The sequence below is a fragment of the Wolffia australiana genome, chromosome 9 (assembly GCF_029677425.1).
Source record: "Wolffia australiana isolate 7733 chromosome 9, ASM2967742v1".
In the NCBI taxonomy this organism is placed as follows: domain Eukaryota; kingdom Viridiplantae; phylum Streptophyta; class Magnoliopsida; order Alismatales; family Araceae; genus Wolffia; species Wolffia australiana.
In genome coordinates, this window is record NC_135843.1 from 10,944,114 (window position 1) to 10,967,514 (window position 23,401).

At 40.7% G+C, this 23,401-nt stretch overlaps 1 protein-coding gene across 1 annotated transcript; it reads right to left on the reverse strand.

Moving 5' to 3' along the window:
- Positions 1-1,352: 1,352 nt before the first annotated feature.
- Positions 1,353-22,539, reverse strand: LOC144707601 (ARM repeat superfamily protein). Its single transcript, XM_078580805.1, has 18 exons — positions 22,249-22,539; positions 17,603-17,856; positions 17,133-17,331; positions 16,602-16,919; positions 16,437-16,526; positions 11,644-12,102; positions 11,445-11,552; positions 8,928-9,058; positions 8,715-8,847; positions 7,653-8,001; positions 7,119-7,562; positions 6,851-7,029; positions 6,617-6,775; positions 6,213-6,287; positions 4,529-4,682; positions 3,377-3,540; positions 2,147-2,365; positions 1,353-2,060 (listed from the first exon to the last, which is right to left on the reverse strand). The coding sequence occupies exons 1-18, from the start codon at positions 22,522-22,524 to the stop codon at positions 1,434-1,436; spliced, it is 4,338 nt and encodes a 1,445-aa protein (XP_078436931.1). The 5' UTR covers positions 22,525-22,539; the 3' UTR covers positions 1,353-1,433.
- Between the last annotated feature and the right edge of the window lie 862 nt (positions 22,540-23,401).

The window sequence follows — 23,401 nt, forward strand, 5'->3', positions numbered from 1 at the left end:
AAATTATTAACTAGGCTGGTATGTAGCCTATTGCGTCCCACAATTAAAGTTCATTAGACATTGAAGGACTACTCCTTTAAACATAAAAGTCTCCAAAGTTCTTAGTGAGATAGACACATGAAAGTTTCTCCATGGGTGCCCCTTTTTTTTCCCTTGCTTATTTAGCGCTCTCCCTTTGCCTGTGTTGGAATCGTGAAAAGATCTTCTCAGATATTTTGGCATTCTGATTAAGAAGAAGATGAGGATATCCGATGGGTGGATGACTTCATGGATATGTCTAGAGGTCAGGCATCTGTGTGATTTATTGAAGGAACCAAACGAATATGGATTCGACTCTGCACAAGGTACCATGGCCATTGAGAATTTAAATTTTCAAAGGTCCAATTTGAAAATTTTATTTTGGTGTGTAAAAGCTCATCTTGAAGATTGGTCATGGTCGAATACAACAATATGCCAATTAAAGAAAATAATTAATCAACACTCTGCGACATTCCCACGACACTTTCCTTGATCATTCACTTTTAATTGAGTCACTGTACCTCTAGCATTTAAACTTAATAGTATACATACATACTGGTACGAAAATAATCACATTAACTTACTAATGATCTGATTTCACTAAATATTATCTTAAACGTTATTTTTTATTTAGGATATTAAATGTCATTAGTAGTCATGGTAATATCTTAAGTGCAGTGTTCAAAAATTTTATCAGACATTTATTATGTTATTGGCCACTTTTGAGAAAATACCCTAAATACAGTATCCATTACAAGGGGCACCAGATATGATAAGAACTGACCAACTACCAGTCCGTTGTAAGAACCAGGAACATCTCTCTCCCTCTTAAATTCACTCTTGCCTCTAGATACTTTATATATTTCTTACATACTTATTTTAATCAGAGAAATGTTCTCTCTATATCTGCACATGGTGTTGAGCAAACTGATAACTTACCTACTGTCTCTGCGCTGTTTCTTATGATCTAATAGATTGTGCTGAAGATTTAATCTGATAGATTGAGTCTCTAAGAGCTTGTGTGAGATATTCCTCTTATTTAAGCAAACAAGCTTACGCTTTAAGCAAAGAAACCCAATGGAAATCAACTACAACAAAGACTTCAATTTTGAGAAGTCAACCATCAAATATTGACTGGCGTTCAAGTAATTCCGTGCCGAAACAACATCAATCTACGAGTCAATTTACACCATATGTGCATTATTTACTATAAGATGTTCATGTTTTTTTAGGAGCATGTAACAATTTATTTTCTAATTTTTCATGGGCATCATTTTTCATCCAAAGTCCTAAATTTAGTTTATTTGAATATTTTGTTTTTACCAACCCCAATATGCCTCACACTAAACCAAAAAATCAAATCAAAACAGATTATTTACACAAACACAAATGAATTAACAACAAAAACCATTTATTCACAACTCCCCCACCACCCTCCGGAACACGATCTCTGCCGCCTCAGGATCAATCCTAAACGTACGCCCCCCACCAATATATCTCAAATGCAGAAGCTCAGCCAACGACGACGGCGGCGGAAGCACGGAAGATAACCCAGGAAAACCCTCTACCAGTGGCGGGGCCAAAGCGCCGCAATGACCGCCATTTCTCCTAAAGAAGAAGACGACGTCAGCGAGAAGAACCCAGACGAGGTCAGCATCAATTCTAGCAAGAGCTACAAGCGCCCTGACGGCGGCGTCTCTCAGCGCGGCTATGCCGCTGCATGCGACAGCGACAACCAGAGAAGCGACCCTCTCAACGGTCGACTCCATAGCAGCGGCGCTTCGAGGATTTAAACAAATGTCCGAGATGAGGCCCAATATCGCTTCTTGGGCCTTGACGACGGAGGCTTCTGCTAATGGGCTACTCTCTGCTGGCCCAATTAAGGCCCGGTAAGGAAGAACCGGACACTTAACCACTTCTTTCTCGGCTGCCAGCGGGCCCCACAAGGCGGGGCCATCGTGACGCAGGCGGCGAATGAAGAAGTCGCCCCCACACGTTCCGATTGTGGCGCTTATCACACTGGCACAACGCCTGATCGCCGCCTGGGAAGAACAATTATGTTCAAAATATCAGTTTTTGACTTAATGCAGAATAGAAAATGGAGAAAAAGGGGAAGGGTTGTTCTTACTACTGAGGATCTGTTGTTCTTCATGCAGAGGACGAGGAACGGCCAGATTTTGTTCATCATGGGAAGTAGACGGTTCTCGTCGGGTCCGTCTTCTGATGTGTTGATCAGATCTTGGAGATCTGGGTTTGAGGAAGATAGAATCAGTTTTTCGATTGTTTCCTTGGCTTCCTTCTCACGCTTGTATGCTTCCTCGACTTTTGATACAGCCGTTATTCCATCCTGAAATTAAATATATGTATTTAAGTTTCTGCGGGGAAAATCAATATGCCTGTGAGTTTAAATCATTTTGAGAGAGCAAATGATGGATTGATTATTTGAGGGGATAAAAAACGATCCAAAGTTCATGTTCTTCATTTATTCATACAAAATAAATGTATAATTGCTCTCGGACCAGAATATGAGGAAAAAGATACATTATAAGTTATCATAGAAAATAAAGAAATCATTAGACGGGATTCACAGGGAAAAACAAAGAAATGATTTGTTATTTCCCTTAAATTATCAATTATTTGATGGGATTCATTCGGATCCTCAGTTCACGTTCTTCATTTATTCATTGAAAAAAAATATTGATGTTCTCCTGACGACAGAATGAGAGAAAATAAGTTTTTGTTAACTGAGAATATAAATAAATAACTGCAACCAGCGAGTTCCCTCGAATTGAATATCATTTTGAGGGATTGCCAAGGAGTCAAGTTCATGTTGTTCATATATTCGTAGGAAATAATTATTAAACCCCTCAGAATACAATGCGAGAGAGAATATAATTTTCAATTTCCAGAGAAAAAACACAAGACCTAGGAGCTAAAAATTTGGCACCTAATCGTAAAAGTATTTTGGAAGGACAAATTAGATGGAGGGATTAACAAGGAGCCGCAGTTCATGATCTTCATTGATTCATAAAAAATAAGAATAGATGCTCTCCGACCACTATGCTGGAAAAATATATATTATAATTACCTGAGAAAATTAAAAAATCACAATAACCAGGAAATCAAATCATCTGCGATATCCCTCAAATCATTTCGAAATCACAGATGAATATTGATCATTTAGGGGTTCACATGGAGCCCAAGTTCATGTTCTTCATTTATTCATACAAAATAATATACTGTAATCTGAATGTCCCTCTCTGTGTAATATAAGTTTAAGAAGGGAAAACAGCTGAGGAAATACTTATTTATAGAAAAAATAGGAAAAATAATAGGAAATAGCAGGAAAGGAGAATACCTCCACAATATCAAGAGCCACCAAACAGGCTGACTCATTTGAAGAAGCAAGTAATGGGCCAGCTGGCGTCAAGCAAGACTCGGAGATAGAACCGACTATGCGCCTGTACCTTCTTAATTCATTTAGCTTCAATGACAGACCTTCCAAAAATGCTGACTGGCATACTGAAACACACAGTATAAGATCAAAACTAAACTATATATACTGTGCATAAAGGAATGCTCTTTGGGACAAAGTGCATTATGAATTCTGAAGTATGAAACTTTGATATTATGCCATCAACAAAATGTTCTTGGTCATGCATAGTTTAAAATGAATATTATTTCGCTTTCAGTTTTCTGCATCACAGTTAATTCAAGATTAGATCTCCATTCAAACCTGACTTATTTTTCCTACCTGCATTTTTAATATTGATTCACCTTAGAATTGGCGAACGATGACAATAAATCAACAAGCGATGGATCACAAAGACAAGGAGGTTGACGATTCATCGTCCTCATTGTTGACACAGAAAAAGGGTTAGCAGACAATGATAATTTCCTCATAAAAATTATGAATCCCAAATCTCGTATTGTCATCATCATCTATGTTTCTGCTTTGTCAAATAAAGATGAGGATTCATCAGCTGATGTCGAGAGTTCACGAAGACGAAGTCGAGAGTTATTGTGTGAGAAGTTAGGCGCGAGGATCAGCTGTAAGTCCCATTTACAGAATTCTTTACCATTCGATACTGCAGTGTATCAGCTTCATAATTGTCATTGCCATTATTGTCATCATCCTCTACTCAGCATCATAATCATTGACGACAAACAGGGGTAGGCAGACAATGGTGTGTTCCTAATCGTGATGACATCCCAAATCTTCTCATTGTCATTGCTATCCATGAATGGCTTTGGACAAATGACGATGAAGATTCATCACCTTTAGCTGATGATGATTTTTTATCATCATCTTTGCCATTGTTCACTTGTAATTGTTGATGAAGAACCCTAGTTTACGTCAGGCACTGTGAAGTGAATGTTTAAACCATATTACCTAAGTTCAGTTTCAGACGTTAATTCTAACTCTTTTTTCATTCTTTTTCATTCCTTTTCTTCCAACTTTAAGATCCCCAACCTGATAGAAACTACCTTAATTTACAAGAGAAACTACCTGGTTCTACGTCTGGCGAGATGTTCCCTTGATACTTGTCGCTCAAGCTCTCCATCTTGACCTTTTCATCATTTACGATCATGAGAAAAGATTCAACTTTGCTGCTGACTGATGTTGCTTCTCGCCGGGAAGCTCGAATGATCTCGCGAACAGCCTAAGAAAAATCATCCAAGTTCAAAGAAAAATTAAGTGGTCATCATCACCCGAATCTGAAACTTATGATAAAGATGGAAAGCATGACTGTGTAAGCTTGCTTTAGTCTTAGCTGGAGAAAACTTTCACTCACAAGACTGTGAAAAAGCCCATAATCTAATTTGATAACATATAGAATACCAACATAAACAGATACTTCCCAAATTATTGCATGGAACAGTTCTCACAGAGCGTTATTGCATCCTGCTGCCGTTGATGTGTGATATTGATGTTGACATCGGCAGACATTTAGCCAATGATGTTGTCAACATCAAAGGCATCAATATTGTGATCACAGTCAACCATCTCTAGTTTGAAAAAAATTCTCCTAACATCAAAGCCTTCGTCAACTTGGCCAGCTTACATTCATAACAGTTTTGACATTGACAGGGTTGTGATTTTTAAACTAAAGCAATTCCATGTTTAAAGAGCAATGTTGACAGACACTGTCAACAGTCCGTGATACCCGATCATCAAGAACACCATCTGTCAACAGTAAATTGCTGACGTAAACGACATCATCACCCTACCTCACATTTGCCGATGTCAACAAGGTTGACAATGTCTGCAACGATCGATGACATTGACATGGGCCAAAGCATAAGAGGCTGTAGCGGAGGGAACAGAGGGAAAAAAAAGAGAGACGAATAGACACGTTGAGGGCCGTCCTTATTTAGGGTCCCCATGAAATCTCCATTTGACTTTGTATAGCCCCCCTAAACCTTATGTCCAAACTGCCCTTATTGGGCCAGCCAAATAACAGGTTGCCATCATATCTCAAGGATGATGAATTACCGTTTTGCAGATAACGAATTCTCATGTCTCTCTTGGAAATGACTAACAGTAGTTTGTGTCACAGAAATCTGGCCAAAGGATAGTGGCTCCCACGAAATTTTTCACAAGAACATAGAACTTTTTCTTTAAAAACAAAAGAACATAGAACTTCATCTAATGAGTGATTCAACCAACCATTGCATGAAACTTCATCCCTGATATCAGTAACGATAATCATTTGATATGTATTGGTAGAACGCCAAGGGAAGGATAAGCAAAGAATTTCATCTGCTGATACAAAAGTGATAGACGGGGCGGGGGTGGGGAAGATAGAGAAAGAAAGAAAATAGGACAACAATGGCTTAAGACCTAAATTGGAGCCTGTATCCCCTTCGGGAAGATCCTCCATTGCCAAACAACCCAAATTCAATTACTTCTCGGCCACATTATGGGAAGTCCACATGTATTTAGATGAAAACTACCTTAAAGGCAAATGACAGAAATAACCATTTAGACATGAGTGATCCAGTGTACAAAGTGACTCTTCCCCCATCCGACTGGCTTCTCTTTCCACACTGATTGACATTGAAAAAACATATACTGCATCTCTTTGAATAATAAAACCTTCCCCATGCTTCTCTCTGTCCCTCAAGAAGATGCCAAGAAAAAAATAAACTAAAAAATGTTTACTTTACTGAGAAAGTGGAAAATATGATACCTTGAGAAAAGGGACAGTCAAGCCTGGGTGCTGATTCCGACTGAGGACTTCAAGCTCTCTGGATATAGATCGCATCTATTCAATTTCAAGAAACATCTCTTCAAAAAGTAAGATTGGAAATTTGGTTTTATAACAATATGTTGGAGATATTAATAGAAATAGGAGGGTCGATCACAGCAGAGAAAGGAAAATAATAGGCTAGACAGGCCTTGGAAGATGAATGGAAGATCGTGCCTACACTTTAATAGGTAAAAAAACATTGGAAAAAAATAAATCCTAAAAGAGAGAAGAATTACAAAGATTCGCCTTAGTGTTAACACCAACAGGGCACAGATTAAAAATGATTGATATTACATCAATAACTTGCACTTTTAATGTAAAATGCTTCACAGAAGAAACCATACCGGTTCCTTGAGTAGTGGCAAAATTTCACTTGCAGCACCAACATAAGAAAGCATGGCTGAAAGTACGTCTGGGATATATGGATTCAGATCCAAGTGCCGCAATTGCCGACAGAGAGAGTCAATGATATAGTCAGAGTTTGACACCACTAAATGACCTACCTAAAACCGAAAGACACGATCAATACCAAAGCTCAATGCTAACAAGTACCAAACAAATTTAATGACAATGCTCACAGTTGGGTAACCAGAAGCAGTAGAAACGACACGCAAGACTGCATCAGCAATGCTGCTGACTTGGTTGCTCGAGCAGATGAGATTTTGAAGCAGCAGGTAAATAGAAGAATGCATAAATCCACTTTTAGCAAAATCCGTTCCGATAGATATATTGAAGATGCCAATTCCCTCGACTATGACCTGTAACAACAGTAAAGAACAAACACATTAGTACAGGGAAAACATAAAAAATAGCAAAAAAAGTGAGAAAAGTGATCATATATTATTTCCTGATGCAGCATGACTGAGTCGCGGAAAAAATGGTGAGACAAGTTCTCTGCTGGCGCGCCTTGTGTTGAGTCTGGGGAGATGTGAGTTGTGGGGAGTTCCCAGATTTCAGGTGATAAGTATTCACTCAAAACAGCAGCAACACAGCTAATCACTTGCTCTCTAGAGTCAACAGCCGTCCTCCAAACATGATTATTTGCTTTTGCTTTTTGAAAACGCTTTGCAAAGAGATCTGCTGATTGATCGGACGTGGCATATATGACTTCATTCAGAATGCATGATGCTGCACTTGCCTGGCGGACGAGGTGGCCAGTGTGGCTTCTAGAATACCATGAGTGCCAGTTTTCTCTGCTAAAATTTTTCATACGAATTTCAGAGATCAACTTTCTAATGATTTCCAGGGGACCCTCAATTAGAAGAGATAGTGCCGCCGGTCTTCTGTGTTCTGGATAGAGAGAACACAATACAAATACTAATTTTTAATGATTATTTAACAAAGAGTGAGATAGACAAAGTATAAAAGTTGTTTGACCACCTGTGGTCAAGGCCAAGCCAAGAAGTCTGAGTAATGTAGAGAAAGCCATATATAGCTTCTCATTTATGAACCATGGAGGCATACGTGGGAGTTCAACGCTAGAACAAAGGGCTTGGTGAAAACCTTTTACATGATGACTAGTTGTAAAAGAAATTTGAGGAGAAGGGGCATGTCTTGAGGCCTCGGACGCTGAAAAATTAGAGAGATTGGCCGCCTTTAACTCCGCAATTGAGTGCAAGTACCCAGCGGACAATGGCTTTGACTGAATTAGTTTCACCAGCGGTCCAGAATATAATGAGCTATGGCTGAATGCTGACCCCAAAAACTCCATAAACCGTGTGACTTTAGGCTGAAAATTATGGAAATGAAATTATTTTGGGTTTGCTTAAATGCACAAACATTTCACAGCAACAAACAAAAGGCTAGGGTCAGATAGTATTCAAGGTCAGCTAAAATCAATATCATGATCCAAAACCTATGATCGTCATTATCCGCTGCTAGAGTAACAATACTGATTTTGTTACCGCCATCCTTGCCCCCAACAAATGATGATGACAATGAAAATTTTGTATTTGAACTCCAATCATCTAATGGAAGTAAACAGAGGAGCGTGATGAGAAGCGATGAGACAAAATTATCATCATCATTGCCATCCTACCGTCATCCTCAATCTGGCAAGGTCGAATGATGGCTAGTCATTGTCCTCGTGTCATCGTCATAGGGTGATAGGAAACTGATAAGGTCCTCTGGAGGACTTTATCCTAAAGAAGGTGCTTGTCGGGGGCTGAGGGTTCAGGCCCAGAAGAGCGTTGGGCCAGTTGCAGCCCAAAGATCCAGTATCTGTCTATTTTTCAATAATTATCATGTAATAGATGATTAGGGTTTCTTGTAAGGATCTGGTTGTTCTTCGGATCTCCCAAGCTGCATCTGGTTAGGTGACGCCCTACATCTGGTAGAGTAAAGAGCTGACATTATCTTTGTCCTCTCTCCCTTCTCGATCACTCTCTCTGGTTGGGTTCCTTCTCGAGATCGCACCAGAAACACTAGGGACAGATCACTTACAGGTGTCTGGAGAAAGTTTTCAATTACAAAATCAGGGCCAGCATAGTAAATTAAGGCAGACAGCTTTTGTGCGTGTGCCACTGCACTGCTCTCTTCAACCCCTAGCACAACTTGAGGAAATGTTTCTATAAGCCTGCAAATCAAAGGAACTCAAATTAATCAAATAAAGTTGGGAATCAAAATTGTGAGAGAAGAAAATACGAACCGAGTTACCTGTCAAGCAGAACTGAAAGCTCAGTGTCTAGGAAATATTCATTTTTGTTCACCCAGAAAGATTCAATAGCCTCCTGTGCATATAATGACACAGTCTCTGAACCATCACAAACCAGAACACATAGACATTCCTGCAGATGGGGAATAAGAAGAATAAGACCGAATGAGCCCTTGGGATTGAATATATTTGATAAATAGACTCTAAAAACTCAAACACCAGATTTCTGATCAGATGACTGATACGATCCCCATAAGAACGTATGAAAGAAGAAAGAGACGAGGACATAAAGATGATGGGCCAGCAGGCGCTGAGCTGGCAAAATAACGGCGGGGTTCTTGATCCTTAGCTTAGGAAGGCAATAAAGAGGAATATAGATAAAGAAGATGGGGAGGGGAAGGGCTAAGGAGGAATTGGGCGTATTCTCAGAGCGGGTATTCCGGCGAGGGCTTCAGCTGCATTCGGCTACAAGTTCATCGGGAGTTCACTGCTGGGGGAGAGCTCGAAAAGGACGTCGGGGAGGATAAGCAAGGAGCCGGGTACCATTGTAAGTCCTAATCCGAAGCACATTTTCTTTCATTTGAGTTGGGATCATACCAATGACTTCAAAGATCTTCATCAGATACATCGGGGACATTACCCAAGAAGTATCTGGGACTGCCATTGACAGGTGGTCATCTCGAAACCACGGATTGGCAAACAGTACTAGAGAAGGCGGAGCGGAAGATGAGGGATGGCAGGCCAGACTGTTGTCAGGGGGGGTTGGTGTTTCCGTATTCTATCTTCTAACTTTCAGCTTTGAAATTACAGGTGGGGTTGGCAAGTGCCCAGAATGCATGATGAGAAGATTTGTATGGAAAAGCTCATGGTTGGAGGAAAGGAGGGTGTCGGAAGCAACCGGTCCCATTTCTTTCCTTATTATATCCTCTAAATTTGTATCTTTCTTCTTTTATCCTTTCTTATCTTTATTTCCTTTTCTTTATGCCATTGTACCTTAATGCGCCCAATGAGAGTTGGGGACACTTATAACCCCATAAGTATGGGGAGATAGTTTACGTTCAGCAAGTTTTCCTGTTTTGTATTTCGATTTCTTTTCTCTAACCCTAACAGGCGGCTTAGGTCATTGCTTGCCGGAGTCTCACAGAAGGGGATGGTCCTGGTATCATGGTATGAAGTGCACAGACCATCCATTTGGGGGAGCTGGGAGCCATGAAAAAATACAAGACATAAAACTAGCATCACTGACGAAATGGGTGTGCAGACTTACAGGACCTTAGGCAGATATGGTTACACAGATCCTGAAGGACAGTTATGGACCAAGGATGGAATGGGTAAAGCGCATGGCTCCGGTTTCTGCATTCTAGCAATGGTTGAGGCAAGTTTTCCCCAAGTCTGAGAACTCTCCAGTGCCAAAAGCTGGGGGATGGCTCCGCCTTCTGCTATCGGCAGGACAACTTGTCGCTTTGGGGTGCACTAAGAGAAGAATCAACGTGCCAGTTTTCCCTCACATGTTATCCTCATACCATGGTTTGGGAATGTTGGGATGACATGGAATGTACACTTGGCAACATCCTGACAGACTAGAGATTGGAGGATTGTGTGAGGATGCAGCAATCCTTAACTGCATCTATGTCCACTGCATGGGACATAAGATGGTTGGGGTTGGATAGATACATCCTTCTATGTCCAGGATGCTGAGGTGAGGCTCAGGCACAGGCACTTAGAGGAGAAACCAATGACCTTAAGTGCTTGCCTTGCCATATAGAAACGAAAGGTGCAGTTCTTTGGTTGGTTTCTCCTGTGATGAAGACTGGTAACAAGGGTTGTCAGGAAGAGGTGGCTGCCTGAAGACTCGCCAGATCGCCAGAGGTGGCTGTCAGGAAGGGTTGTCAGGAATGTGTTATGTGCACAGGAGGTGAAGAAAAGGGTGGCTAGATCCCTCTTTGATCGACTATCTCCCCATGTTTATGGGGAAGTATCGATTCACTGGGAGTTGAAGAGGAGAGAGGAAATCAGAACTATGTATTCTCCAGCATGAAGATGGAGTGTCCATTAGAGATATTCCCTGTCGTGAACCCTTTTAATTTTCCTTATCTTCAGTTTTCCTTCTCTCCTTATTTGCCCCGTCAATTCATTTGTAACTCAATGGGCCCAATAATACTCTGGCCCACTTGTAACCCACAAGTATGGAGAGAACTATTGAACTAAACAAGTGTTTGTCTTCTCTAAACTTTATCCTTCAAAACCCTAACTGCTGCCAAGTTCGCGGCTGCTGGAGAGGAATTAGGCCAGCCCATCGATACAAAAAAATACCAGGATAAGAATGAATACATGGAAAAATTATCAGATGGTGAAACCATATCCAAGTATGAATCTAATGGGAAAATGACAGAGCAACAAACAACTGTTACTGAAGGAAGCACCGGTATCAGCTAAATGTGCAAATGGTAAAAAATATCACAACTTTAATGCAGTGTGAGAATATGAAAGAATAAAAACAAAAAATTTATCTTACTTACAAACAACATTAGTTTGCTCCGCTTAAGCGCAACCGAACAACGTGGCAGTATCAGAGCAACAGTATCAACAATGCCAAGCCTAATCTTTTCAGAAGGATGTGTGCAAAGCTGTTTAAAACAATTTGGGAGGACATCAAAATTTGTTAACGATATTTCCAGAATCAAGGATAGGGAGGAGAGACAAGTCTTTTGAACATACATGTGGAAGAACTGCAGCTAATAGCTGATCTACACGAAGTGAAGTTTGCTCAATCCATTCTTTTGTACGCTGCACATAGAATGGTCTTGTATTTCCTTCTGACTTTGTACTTCTCTGACCATGTTCACAGACATTTACAGAAGATACTGCTTTTAAAGTGTCAACAGGGACATTCTCTCTCACATGCAATTGCCTGAGGCTCTCCAAAATCGAATCACATTTATACTTTTCGTGAGAGCATACCTCAGTGGAACTAATCTTTTCCACCTCAAGCACATCAGCATTTGCTTCGTTCCCCAGAACAATTACCAGAAGCTCACTTAAGGCTCTTAAACACTGGTCAATACATAGTACATTTCCCCCTGCACCACTTAACATACTTTTATTGATGTAGAGAGCTTTTCCCAGTCGACTAAGCACGCCTGGAAGGAAAAAAGCTAGGGCATCCGACATACCAACCTGAAAAATAGAACGAGGGTTAATAAGTTGAGATAAGGGAAAAGTTGTTAGAAGTTCAAAGCGGAACCATTATCTATCAATTTTGAGACCAAAAACTTGATAAAAATTGCTTATAAAATGAGACTCTCACTTCAAATAAAGAAAAAAGGATGAAAAGCAAAGAGGCAGCAGAGCCAGAGAGATGTTGCAGGTGAGAAGCTTTGAGAGAAAGATGCGTGGAGAAAGCAGGACGGTCATTCTATTTGACAATAAGGGGGCCCTTTGAATAGTGCATACAAACAGTGGATTGGATTAACAACAATGGACCACAGCCATAATGGTTAATCAATTAAAATCTAAACACAAAGCTCCTACCTTTGACACCCCCATTGAGCAAAAAGGATTGTGCGTAATACTCAAGGCAGACTTGTCATAAAAAACTGAATGGGCTACTGAAATGTAATCCTTTTTTAAAAATTTTTTATGAAATGTAATCTCATTGCCAATCCTCCTCTATCCCCATCTTTCCGGACAAAAACTCTGGGTTCTTATCACATGTCCCTACAGATGAACAGGGATTATCGCATGAACTGTATTCAATTTAGTTATAGGAGAAAAAATTTCACACTAATCAAAAGTAAAGATCTGCGCGCATCCTTCTGCATATAGTGTGGCATAGTACCTTTCTGTTTCTACATTTGCTTTTACCCATTTGCACCGTACTGCCCCTCTGCTTGGGGCCTTATGCCATTCCAAATTCATTTCTGTTCCATAACTCTCTCTAAAGACCTTCGTGATGGCCAACCCAAAAAGGGAAAAATTAATCAAGGGTCAAATTCCTTGAAATGATAATTTATTTCAGATCAGGCGACTAGAACTTATAGACTTATAGCTTGTTGGGCATTGTGGGCTCAGAAAACTATCTTGTTCTGTTCTTGGTGATGAACACAAGAGCAACGACGTATCTTTGGGCTTCATCAAAATTTAAAGATATAAAAATATTGAAGTGTGGAAATAAGGATTTTCGCCTAAAAATGGGTGAGCTTGAGTGAGACGTCGATTTGTAAAAAGTGTGGAAGTGAGAGCTGCTTCTCCAGAGATACTTTTTCATGTATACCCATCAATCAAGAGGGCTCTAGTTTCCTCAAAGATTATGTTTAGCTTCCTTTCCACTGCCCATTTTGTTGAGGGGTTGTCACATGGTGTTTGTTAAATGATACGAGTGGTTTTCCAAAAGCATTTAACTATAATCGTTTGGATAAGGTACTATACATCACATACAAGAGAAGACCAAGGAAAAAACATTATAATGAGAGCCTAACGAGGTGATGGTCAACGTGGGTCATAGTGGGGGTCAACCAAAGAGATAGAAGAGCGTCATGTGGATAGGCACATGACAGCCTAGTAATAAATGGGCTAAATCAGGCCCATTAAAGAAAAAAAGGGAAATAATAGCCCATAAGTGAATAAAGGCGGCAAGGAAAAAGGATATAAAGGGAGAGGGCCCTTCTGAACGGGGATACTTGAAGGTGGATCAAGATTCGGCTGTTAGTCTCTCCTCATCGGCTCTGGGTTGCATTCGACCAGGCTGGGAAAGAAGCGACAGAGTTCCAGATCTTGAGCTGCTTTGGAGGTGGATTTCGACAGGATCGTTATACCAGTGATCCAGCTCAGTGTTGAATCACTGCCAAGCAAATAGAGGTGCGTCTTGTTCTTTGATTGATACATTTTCGAAATACTACTGTATTACATTACTGGCATTATCAATCATCTGATGTTGATCTGCTTATGCTAGCATTGGACTGCATTCTTGTCCGCCCATTTCTGAATAGGACTCTGCAGTTGCTGAGGATTTAGAGCATCAAGATAGAATTTTCTGCAAAGCCAGTACTTTCAATGTTGGCTCCTTCCTGGCAAGTTTATTTGCCACACGAGAGACAACAACAATTGTGACTATTAATGAGCCCTTTTTATGAATACAAGAGCTGCCTGAAACTCATAGTTCATCCCCATCAGGAATTTTAACCTAAATATCTGATAAGACCAAGACTTAAGTTCGAATCAGGGAAGGGAGAAGAGGAGATGCCGAGCTAAAGAGGTAAGAATCAGAAGATGCGTATCTGAAGATGCGGCGAAGCAGGGGCGATCCAAAAAATTGAGACTTGAGGGAACAGAAATGTGGATATTACTTCAACCTTTATATTATTGGATACCCTCTGAAGAGGAGGGCTACCTTCTTTAAAACGAAGCACAAGTGTGATACGAACCTTGACCTAGGTTCGTATCGGAAGGAGTAGAGGACGAGGCGAGGTAGGAATTCCCCGGGTGAAGAGGTGATACGGGAAGGGTAGGGGAGGAAGCCGAGTGGGGGAAGTGGAGGTCGGCCAGGGGACGAGCCGCCAGAAGACGCGGTGAAGCAGAGACGATCACGAGGACGGGGATCGTAGAGGGAGACAGAGAACGGATGTAAGAAGAGACGAGATGGGAGAGAACCAACATTCACTTAAGAGAATAACCTTCTGTCTGCCCTCCTCAAAGGAGGGCTGTGCTATTTAAAGGAAACATAGAGGGAAAGGAAACATAGCAAAATGACGAGAATGCCCCCAACGCAGCCGGGGAAACCTAGTGGAACAAAATGACAAAACTAAGTCTAGATATGATGGGGCTGATATCAATACTGCAGTGCATAGCTTCTAAAAAGGGTAACAATCAACTGAGTTCGGAATGGGAGGCCTGTAACAATCAATCTCTTTTCAAAAATCTATTAGTTCATTTGCAGGCTTCAATACGGATTGATTACTAAGAGCCATCGTGATTTACTAATCAATTCATAAATACGAGATTCATCATCCTGTTTTGAGTGCTGAAAATGCACAGCATCCCAGATGTCCGTTAGAGTTTACAGTATGAAAAAATAAAGTATGCTGGGATCATGGAATGAAAGAGCCATGGACGTAAAATCATTTCTTCATCAATCCACAAGTCATAGCTGGAGTCACTTCGATAATGATCCCTCTGAATATGTGTACTCCTCTGAAATAGATTACAGCCAGTAAACTTTTGTCGGTGATTACATGTAGGAGCTGATGATACAACCTATAATGTGACCAACTCTGTTGGACTTCTTTAGGGCTGAGTTTGGGGATGAGAGTATAGTTCTGGATCATCCGGGACGTGGGCAATGGATGGGACGGGATGAAGATCGTCCTGTCTGACGTCCGGAATCAGTGTAGGGACGCGGACGGGACAATTTTTTCGTCTGAGACCTCTGGACGAGACGGTTTTTTGTCCGAGTGGACGAAAACCGTCCCGTCCGGAGGTCTTGGGACGAATTTTCGTCCCGATTTTCGTCCAACCTCGCTGAAGAGACGATTTTTTTGTCCTGGAATGAAAAAACCATCCCATCCGTGTCTCTGCACTGTAGATGAGAGTCCATGGATGAAGATCAAAGACCAGTTTCACATTTTCCAAGGCCATTTTATGCCTATCTCACAGCATAGGTACTAGCTGATTTCCAGGGGCCATACCACCCATAAATTACTTCAGCCTCAAATGAGGAAAATAAAGAACTAACTTCCCATCTAGGTTTTCTCTTTTGATCCAGAGCAGGTAAGGTATATGAGGTGGAATCAAGTAGCATCCAAGATGTTGAAGGAGAAAAGACAGATCCCCAGGAACGATCCAGAGTAGTTAGAGTAGATGAGGTGGATCAAGTAGCATCCAAGATGTTGAAGGGAGAAAAGACAGATCCCCAGGATTCAATCACTAGGGATCTGAGCAGTTTATCAAAAAGGGTTTATTGTGGAGCTGTAGGTTCCTTGAGGTTCACCTGTTGAAATCCTAGCCATCAGAAGAAGATGGAACAGAAATGGACTTTGACGATTCTATTCCTGATAGGGTCCCAATATGTATATCAGGTTACAAAATAAGGCTGGTTCTCAAGGATCCATCCCGATGTATCTGATAAGAATTGGATCATAATGGTACAAATACGCAGCCATAAAGAGATATAACAGGCATCTTGTGATATGCTTATCATTTATGCTGATTTGAAGATAATTCAGGGGAAAACAGTTGAAAATATGCCAGGGATAATCTGGCCTTTGATTCCAACAACGTTCAATATTTTGCATTCTAAACTTAAAACAAGTAAATGACCTTGTGCCTCCAGAATCAAATCAGGAGATCATCCTCTCTGTCTGAGATAGACAAAGCCATAAAAACACATACACAGAAAGTGCTCAATAATCCACAATGCGCATGAGAAAGGGGAAGACAAAACAATGATTTACCCCAATTCCAAAAGTAATTAAGGTGATGGCATAAGTAAATAAGATGTCCTTCAGTAGACACACCTTGGCAACCAGAATGCGAAGAGTTAATAATGCTTCCTTGCGGAGCTTTGAACTGCCACGGAGTCCTCTTTCAGCTTCTGCTTCAGCAATCTTCAGACCATAAACAATTAAATTCAGTAAATCACTTCACAGAATTGCGAGGTCACTGAACAAAAGAATTCACACCTTTAGTAACAGTGATAACCAGTGTCCCACAGCAGCTGAGTTATTTGAGGATTGAAGAAACGCCAGTAGACATTCTTTTGATTCTCTGTGATGCTTTGATGTAGCGACAAGTGGCTTACCAACAGTGGAAAAGATATTTCTGAGCATGTGAATGGAAAACGGGTCTACTTGTCCACAAACACATGACTCTAATGAGCAGGTCTCCAACTGCAGAAGGAGCGCCTGCAGGCATTTTACAACTCCTTCACGGAATTCCTCTGCAGCATTTGATGGTGGAAGTGAAGCTCCCAACGCCAACTTTTTCAGTATCATCACCATCTAAGAAAATGAAAAAAATGGACATGAATTAGAACCGAATAGAGAAATTGAGTAAATGATTTAATTTAAGTGTAAGCAAGTAATCCATCCAATATAGAAGTCTTCATGATTTCATACTCTCAACAGGTTACCACCATATTTTCTACTTTTTGGAAGCCATCTCCCCCTCTCTAGAATCAAAGGCGATCTGAACTGCTCAGATATTGGAATCACCTGCTCTACAGATAATAAATGACACTTTTTCAACAGCTCCTCTAGGCATCTAAGCACAACCTCCGCCACCTTGTCACCGATTACATGTCTCCTGATTTCCATGCCTCCAGAGCTGATTTTCTCCTCTCCCGATACTGTCTGCTGAGATCTGCATGCGATTGCCCCATCCAAAAGGAGGAAAAGCGGGAGTAGCATGTAACTGAAAAATACGTTTCAAAATATGGATCAAATAAGCAAATTGGAAAACTTAATGCACCACCTGAAAGTATCAATAAAGGAGAAATAAAATAAGCTAGATAAATCCAAAAACCAAGTCATGATGAGATTAACCACCGCAGCCTTTGAAATCAGATAATAAAATTGCTTGGAAAACTGTGCCTCAAAAGAGAGAATGATAGTGAGAAAAGAAACCAAAACGAGGGGCCGCAAAGCAAAACGACACAAAAGTAATCTATACTTAGAAGCCTTACTCCAGGCAAGGTTGAAGGTGAGTCCCTTGTGAGACGCAAAGAAATTGGATCATGTCATCCAGGAAAGGAGCTTTCTTATTAGGATTCTCAACGAGCGTCAGCAGCTCCAAGCAGTAGAACCTAAGCCTAGAAAATAACACATCTTGGTTTTTACCACATATGCTTCCTCCGTCTACTGGTAAGATTAGTCCGGCTAACGGCTCTTCTTCGTCCATCATGGCAATGAAGCTCTTCTGAAAGAATGAAAGAGGTGCCTATCATCCAATATCAGAAGTAGGTTTAATATAAGGCACATGAAACTCATGCCCCCAGGAAAAAAATCTGAATAGATCAAGTGTTCATGAAGCTCAACATTGAATATTTATTTTGATTCTATATTGAGCATACAAAAGAAGAGAGTTGTCTTTAAATAGTTGTGTTTCCAAATTGATTTTCTACTTCAAGCAGATGTTCAATCGTATGGTTGATTCATCGACTCATTTATTGATTTCAAGTATTAATGCTTACAAGCCAAGAAGATCAGAAACTAAATGAATCGTAAACAACTTCAAGGGGACAAGAAGCAAACAACGATAGTATCTCAATTATCTCATTTCCAACAAGAATAAAACCTCAAAAAACACTTAAAGGAAAGTTCATGCTTAATTTCCAATTAAACGACATTTGCTCTTTTATAGAATTATTTTGAGAATAAATAAATGCAGATATTACCAGATAGGTGATAAGCGCCCTTTGTGCACTTATATGTCAAGGAAAAGGAAGGCCACACGTGTAGAGTAAAACCCACGTGCAAGAATTTGAATAAAGGCGGGAAATAAGTGGGACTGAAGGTGGCTGGAAACTGATATAAATAGAGACGGGGGCTGGCAAGAGGAGAGCATGCGTTTTTCAACTGAATTCAAGGTTGCGTCTGGAGATCCTCCTGCGCCAGGACCGCTGATCCGGCCGTCTAAGATTGTCTTCACCAAGCTGTTCTCTACGAGATAACTTTCCCTGACTCTGCTCTTCTTTCCGTACTTTACCTTGTTTTCGAGACTGGATATTTGTGATCGTTCATATCTATCAAAATCGAGTTCTGTGAACATTCTAGTTGAATGGGTGGCTAATGTTGGATACTGATCAAGTTGTTGAAATCATAAGAGGAATATACTACCTAATTGTTGGATTGTGCGGGATCCTAACAATAGGTTACATGAGAGTGGATATTATTAAATTTGTTGAAAGTTAATTGGTAACATCTGCTCTTCCAATTAAACGACATCTGCTCTTCTATAGAACTATTTTGAGAATAAGTAAACTCAGATATTACCAGTTAACTTTCAATGAATTTAACAATATCCACTCTCATGTAACCTATCTACGAATGTCATGTTCATTTAGCTGATCAGAACTATTAAATGGAAAATATTTCCAAGTAATTACACATGGGCAGAATAATGTCATTACAGTCCTGGCAAGTGACCAGGATCGCACAACAATTCATATCAGACAATACTTCTAGAAACTGAACCGAACACACCCTCTGTTCCGGGGATTGGAATAGCGTTTCAGCTAAGAATACAATTCCCAGGAGTTCGCAAAAATGGAGGAAGAGAGAGATAGATGAGGAAAGAACGGATAGATGGATGTGAGAAATCTCGCTGGATTGGTTCTTCTGCCTCTAAATGAGAAAGACGTTGCGCCCATCTTGATCCGGATCTACTTTATTCATAGGCTAATTCCTGTCATTCCCTTTATTTGATTTACCATGTGTGATCTAGGTGGCACGTGGTTGACTACTTATACAATTCTTCCAAGAATCTGATCACAAACAATTTTTTGGAAAATGTCCTGTAAAGAATCAAAATGGAAATTGCAATAATCGTTCCCAACAGTGATAAACACTAAATGAAGAAAAAAGTTTCAGAGAAATACTTATAAATGAATAAAATGGTGAATATTAGGACATAAGCGAATTGGCCTGGCCATCCTGTGGAGCTGGTCAGATCAGCTTCCTCCTTATGAAAATTGGAGAATCTCCCCTCCAGATTGTTACCACACTTCTTGATTCAAATGCTCAATCCCCTTCTGATACAAGTTGTTTCTTCTCCAAGAAATACCAATGTAAGGAGAGGAAGCATCAGGCGTGAGGAGCACACATGCGAAAAAGAGTTTAAATAAGAACTTGAATCAAGAAGGGCGTTCGGCGTTTTGGTGTTTTCTCGCAGAGGCAGTTGCAACAGCAACTGAAGGCTGGAAGCGGAGCAGGCCGCTACCAGAGGGAGAGCTCGTCTCTCGAGAGTTTCTTCCACCATCTATCCTTCCATTCTCCTTGTCTCTTCGTCCCCAATCTCTATCAACGATCTTGGATCAGACTCATTTGGACGCGTTCCATGCATTGCTGTTTGTTTTTCACAATGTTTTGAACGATCCCTTCTCTAAGCACTTCGAAGGGTATCTACTCCTGAAAATTGGAGAATCTCCCCTCCAGATTGTTACCACACTTCATGATTCAAATGCTTAGTCCCCTTCTTAGAAGATACATTGTCTTATTCATAGGGCTCGGAATCCGTCCTTTTAATAAGGTGTCGCATATGCTTCGTGTTGTGCACATGCCCCCCTTCAGTACGTCATCAGAAGATTCCTATCAACTCTCCCTCCTCCTTTTCTTCTTATGAAGGGCCTTATCAAATTTCATAATTCCTCGACTTTTCATAAATACTTGGTGTAAAGTTAGGACATATATCGATGCTCGTATAGGAATGTTGGCATCATCTTGATGACTTCACAGCGAGGATACAGTTATTTAAAAAAAAAAGCGAGGATATGATGAAAGTGAACACAAGAGAGAGCTCTCTTTCAACATTTACCTATCTTTATACTTAAACAATTTTCCTCTCACTGTTTCTACTATTGCCTTTTCACATAATATTTTTTCAAAATAGACCCGCAGACGAGAGCCTGGGCCGTCACACATAGGTAACTGACTCAATGAATGAATGGTGAATCCCCAATTAATGGCAAATACCAGATCTATGGTGAATTGTAATGGAGGAAAAAGCAGCCATCGCAGTGGAAGAGGCTGAGAGCTACCCTGCTGAGCAGCATACCCCAGCTCTTTGACCGCCATCATAAACAAGATATCGTCTGACATCCAAAGTCATTATACTGAGTAGCCGAGAATATATGAAAGCATCCTCAACTCCACATGCCTTAAATTTCAGACTAATCTGCTGTTGTCATTCAGTGAGGTGCTTAGCGAAACTCCACACCATAAGTGTCAGCACCACAAGCTGCAGTCACTAATGAAGGTTATTCCCACAAGTTAATCTGGGTTGGGTAATTAGCTGAGGATGGAGAATCTTCTCTCTTCCCCTTGTCTCAGTGGTGGTCTGAAACTGGTACTCAGTTGTAGGGGAGTGGAGCAATACACAGTCGTAAGGCAAAAAACCAGTACTCATTGCTCGGATGGCACTCTATTAAAAGGCTTAGTTACAATAGATATGATGGATATGATATCTTGCGACAGTTACATTAGCTAAGACTGTAGCGGTCACTTCGTTCAATGACCTAAAACAAAAGAAAAAATCAATATTCAACAATGCTGGATCATTCGGTGTTGACAACAGATACGATCCACAAAGGATCATAGCACCATGTTGGAACCACCGATGACCAGGGATAAACTTCAGGGTATTGATCATTCATTGTAGAGAATCTTAGCACCTTGCGAAGTAAGATAAAACACAGAGGTTTCTAGGTCAAGCACATAAGAAGGGCTCAGATGCATTGCGCATGGAATCTGTAAAGCTTTATACATTAAATGTACGGATGAGGGTCTTGGGATTACACCAATAGGACACATCATGATCCATTGAGACAGAATTATAAAAATTGAAATCCTCCATAATCTGGTGCACCAGGTTTGAAAAGCGGCAAATTAAGATTGGTCAATCTTTTGTGAGGGCGAAACTTGATTTAGAGATCATCAAAATGATCATATGCCCAATCATCACAACAAATGGCAGACAATTTCACCAAAAGAATCACCAACCCTGCACTAGGCAAGGTGACATGCACGGAAAATATCAATCAACGGAAAGCATCGACATATCAACTATTTTACCCTCTTTGCCTCATTCCTCTTTACTTTACACATTTTATTAATATTAAAGAAGCATTCGTATGAGCCTCTATATTATAGGGCTACCTTAGGTGAAATTCTTGCTGTTTTAATATTCGAATTAAGCCGTGGTAAGTAAGCTTTATAATACTCTATTAAGCTTTAGTATACTGCAGTTTGTTGCGGCTGTGATATTCAAATTAAACGGCGGTTTCTTGCGGTTGTGATATGCGAATTAAACTGTGGTAATTAACCTTTACAGTACTCTCTCAAACTTCATTAAGTATAGTTTCTCGCGTTTCTGATATTCATATTAAAATGTGATGATTACGCTTTAAAGTACTCGCGTTTCTGATATTCGAATTCAAACTGAATTAAAGTCGCACACCAAATGTTATCAGCAGACAAAAAGATCTAACGATAGAAAATAATAATACCTAGTGCCCGTCAGGAAAATCACATTAAAAAGAAGCGTAATACTGCATATAACGGCAAGTGAAATGCGATTTTTGATAACATTCAAATAATCAAAAGTAATTAATACCTTTCTATGCGATCTGCGTCCTGGAGAGATGAAAACGATTCGATTTCCTACAACTTCCCGATCACCGATTGAACGCAGAACTCCAAACCTTGTCCCAAATTGAAAATTGAAATACTCCACATATCTTCGGAGATTGAGCTCCAGACAAGCACATACGCAGTTCAGCCAGCTAAAGAGATGAGAGAGAGAGAGAAGGCGCAGACTGGCCAAGGCGGGAAGAAGAGCGCGTGCGAGAACCTTTATAGTACCTTCATCCGTCCCGTTCCTTACCGTCATCCGTCGGCCGCCCTGACCTCCGAACGGTAACGGGAACGAAAGTCAGGTGCGTTCCGTTCCGTTCCGTCACGTCATCGAATGCTAGTAATTTGCTCTACTCTAGGTTTACAAATATGGAATCATGGTATCATCTGCATTGGTTCTTTCAAAAAACCTAGGCCCACATCTAAAGTTAGTTTTCGTCCAGATTCCGTTAAAGACAGTTTTTTGGTTTAGTAAAATGAATAATTTAAATCTTGGTTTAGGGTTTTTCTAAGAGCCGATATTAAGCATATCGTCAGATGCTAGTGATTTACTCTACCCTTCTTTTTTTATTGGCAAAATCATGGTGCGGGGTGCGTCCAACCCTACGGTTATGCCCGTAGACCAATCCATCCATGCCCTAGACGTCACTTAGGGGTGTTTATTGTTAAAATGTAGTGTTTTTCATCGTTTTTAGGCGTGGAGCGAGCGTACATGTCCGAATTACACACGGACCCTACTCGCCCATGCCCATATTGCAGGAATGGGAACGTACATATGTGTTACCTAGTGAAGGCCAAGAGATGGTCACTCTTGCTAGCAGGAGTCGGGGGCGCCCTCATCGCAATGTAAAAGTGGGGTGCGTAGTCCGCACTGCTGTCCACACATGTCATCGTGGAGGTGCACGACTTGATGAACTATCAGGCGAGAGGGTGAGCTCTCCCGTCTCTAGCACTCCATGTTATCCGCCACTCCTACGGGCCTACCTTCAATAGTGTGTGTCGCGTACAAAGGGCCGCCAAGTCGAGGCGTTTAGCGTGATAGCATCCACGAGTTGTCGGAGGGAGTGCCTACCAAGAAAGGAAAAGGGAAGAAGGGGTTTGTGTGTATACCGCGTGGTTGGCAAGGACATTTG